At 33.8% G+C, this 2,945-nt stretch overlaps 1 protein-coding gene across 1 annotated transcript in view; it reads right to left on the bottom strand.

Annotated features, from left to right (window-relative positions):
• Positions 1 to 1,015, bottom strand: part of LOC104748503 (ATP-dependent DNA helicase PIF2-like) — a 4,957-nt gene extending 3,942 nt beyond the window's left edge. Inside the window, exon 1 of the mRNA XM_010470132.1 lies at positions 10 to 1,015. Within this exon, the coding sequence (XP_010468434.1) occupies positions 10 to 1,015 (1,006 nt within the window). The remainder of the gene's footprint in view (positions 1 to 9) is intronic.

The raw sequence follows: 2,945 nt of genomic DNA, 5'->3' as shown, positions 1-2,945 counted from the left end.
TTAATTTACCTGGAAGTTGAGAGAGCATATATTGATTTAATTTATCGACGTCATCATTTCTTGGACTAAGAATAGCTCTTTCGCAAAAGAATTTTGCATCGGTCCTTGTTGCAAATGATGGACCGTATATCTGTTTAACAATTGCTTGTATAGGATTGTCACATGCAACAATTAATAAATCCTCGGGTATTTCTATTTCTACCTCACCATTGTTAGGCTCGTTGATCTTGCCATCCCCAATATGGAGTAGCCATTTTGAAAACGTGGAGAGAGCATCTGCATCCTGACTATTTTTCGCCTTGCAAAGCCTCATGTTTTGTGTAAGCCGAAATACTTTACAACTATCCCAAAGCAATGATGAGTTTATAGAGGTTAAAACTGTCCCAACTCTCCCAGCCTCTGGCACAACCGGTAAAATTTGTCTAAAATCACCCCCTAAAACAAAAACTTTACCTCCAAAAATCTTATCACACTTCATAATATCTCGCATACTCCTATCCAAGGTTTCGAAACAAAATTTGTTCATCATCGGAGCCTCATCCCATATAATGAGCTTTGCTTCTCTAATTAACTCGGCAACATGTGATTTACCATCTATTGAACATATTGTAAATTCGTCCACATGGATGGGTATACCAAATCTAGAATGAGCTGTCCTACCACCTTCCATAAGTAAAGCAGCTATACCACTCGATGCAACATTAAGAACAATATCACCCCTAGATCGAATATCAGCGCCAAGTATACTCCACAAGAATGTTTTTCCGGTACCACCAAATCCATGAACAAAAAACATACCTCCCTTGTTACAATTCACAGCTTCAATAATTTCTAGGTAGACACTTCGTTGCTCATCGGTCGACATACGTAACCACTTGTCTAAATTCTCTCTTTGTTCATCACGGTTGTAGTTTCTCTCATCTATCAGAAGCCTATTCTCATTATTATCCATCACAGATTGGTCTGGTTTAGGCATATTCACAATAGTTGTCAGAGAGCTTCTGTTGGCCCGCATAATTATTTCAATCTCAGCTAAGCATAAGTTTGTTATCTGTTCCTGACTTAACATTAGACCTGCATTAGGGATAATTTTTTTTTAGTTGACATATTTATGATCAGAATAATAATCGCATACGTTAGTGTAGATCAGTAAATTTTAAAAATACTATTATATTTATTTATATTTTAAAAACTAAATACTTACTGTGGTTGTTCGTCCGGTTCCTTTGCAAATACAAAATATCTTCGCACAATATGTCTTTTGTAGCGAGCCAGAGATCGAGAGGCACTGAAACACTTTTTGAAAGCAATAGTATGACAAACAACTTCCTTAGAACGGCCCAAAACACCACACACTTGCCTCTTTTATAGCTAGAATATATTCTTTGTCGTCATCCAATAATCTCAATGCAAAGCATGCATCTTTGAATTCTTTGTACAGTTTACCTTTTACCGTTTTAAAAAAATCAAAACTTGTGGCCCCTGGAACTGTATTAAGTAAAACTCTCAAGTAGTACGCCGGACCTATCGAAGGTGGTACATATGTAATTCTACCTATTGCAAAGCTTTTTCTTCTTTCAGATCTTCGTTGCCAGATTTTTTTACTATTAATCCACACAAACATATTTGGAAATTCAGCATAAGTGAGACTTCTACCTTCCGGATGTTTTTTATTGCATTCCATCCAGGCCAACAGTTTATATCTTCTGGCTGAACGCTTCATTATATCTGCAATAGGATCATCTTCATTGTAAACTACCAATTCTCCAGGAAGATGAAACAGAAGTTTCTCAACGGGAGTAATACGATAGCAAATCGGAAAAGCCAATATTCGCCAAGTTGCTTCACATGCGGAGACATATCTAATAAAAGAATAATACTATTAATAAATATTAAATTATTAGGGATTACACATATTTTCAATTAGACATATGTGTTAAATAAATAGGCACACCTGCAGTTAAAGTATTTTTTGATTTCATTCTAATCGTCTTCCTCTCCTACGTTAGCTCTAATATAATCCGGCCCTTTGGTAATGTACTTGAAAAGATATTTCACTGAACGTGACTGATTACACCACTCAACATTAATATGAGCACAATAACGGATAGATAATTCCCGGTTATACGGAATAACAAAGCTGTTATCACAATCAAAACCTTTTTTATGCACGAATCTCCCGTTTTTCCTCCGTTTGTATATTGGATAACCAGCATCGTCGACGATAGTATTTTCTATGAATGGTTTTGGAAAAAATTTAGTGCACGTACCATTTCTCATGCAAACACCTGAAATAATACCTGATATTATTTAGTATCAAATTCCTGTATCGTTTAATCTGCTCCACAATACCTAGATCAAGTAATTATTATTATTATATTATTATATATGAAACAACCATAGAAACAGGTAAATACAATTAATCTGTACATCTGTAGTGAAACTAATATATAGTAAAATATAGTAATATATAATCTCTGGCTCGCAACCAATATAATTTTGAGATCATGACAAAAGAAACTAATGTAAATAATCATTCAAAATAGTAAAATATTATACCCTTTTTTAAAGGTGAACCAATAATAACCGAAGCTTGGTGAGATTCGAATGTTGGTTCCCAAGAAAACACTACACGAACAGGAAAACACATTAAATTAGGTGAATAATACAAAACAGTAAGATTTGAAATTTTACTTTCCAAGTAACAGCTACACGAACATGAAAATAAAAGTGAATCATAAGAAAAAACAAAATCTGAATACAATTATTATATATGAAACAACCATAGAATCAGGTAAATACAATTAATCTGTAGATCCGTAGATTATTCATAAACACATTATAGGAACACCAATATAAATTTGAGATCATGACAAAAGAAACTAATGTAAATCATCATTCAAAATAGTAAAATATTATACCCTTTTTTAAAGGTGAACCAACAA

Source organism: Camelina sativa, chromosome 15, assembly GCF_000633955.1.
Source record: "Camelina sativa cultivar DH55 chromosome 15, Cs, whole genome shotgun sequence".
Classification (NCBI taxonomy): domain Eukaryota; kingdom Viridiplantae; phylum Streptophyta; class Magnoliopsida; order Brassicales; family Brassicaceae; genus Camelina; species Camelina sativa.
This window is presented reverse-complemented; position numbering and strand designations above follow the sequence as displayed.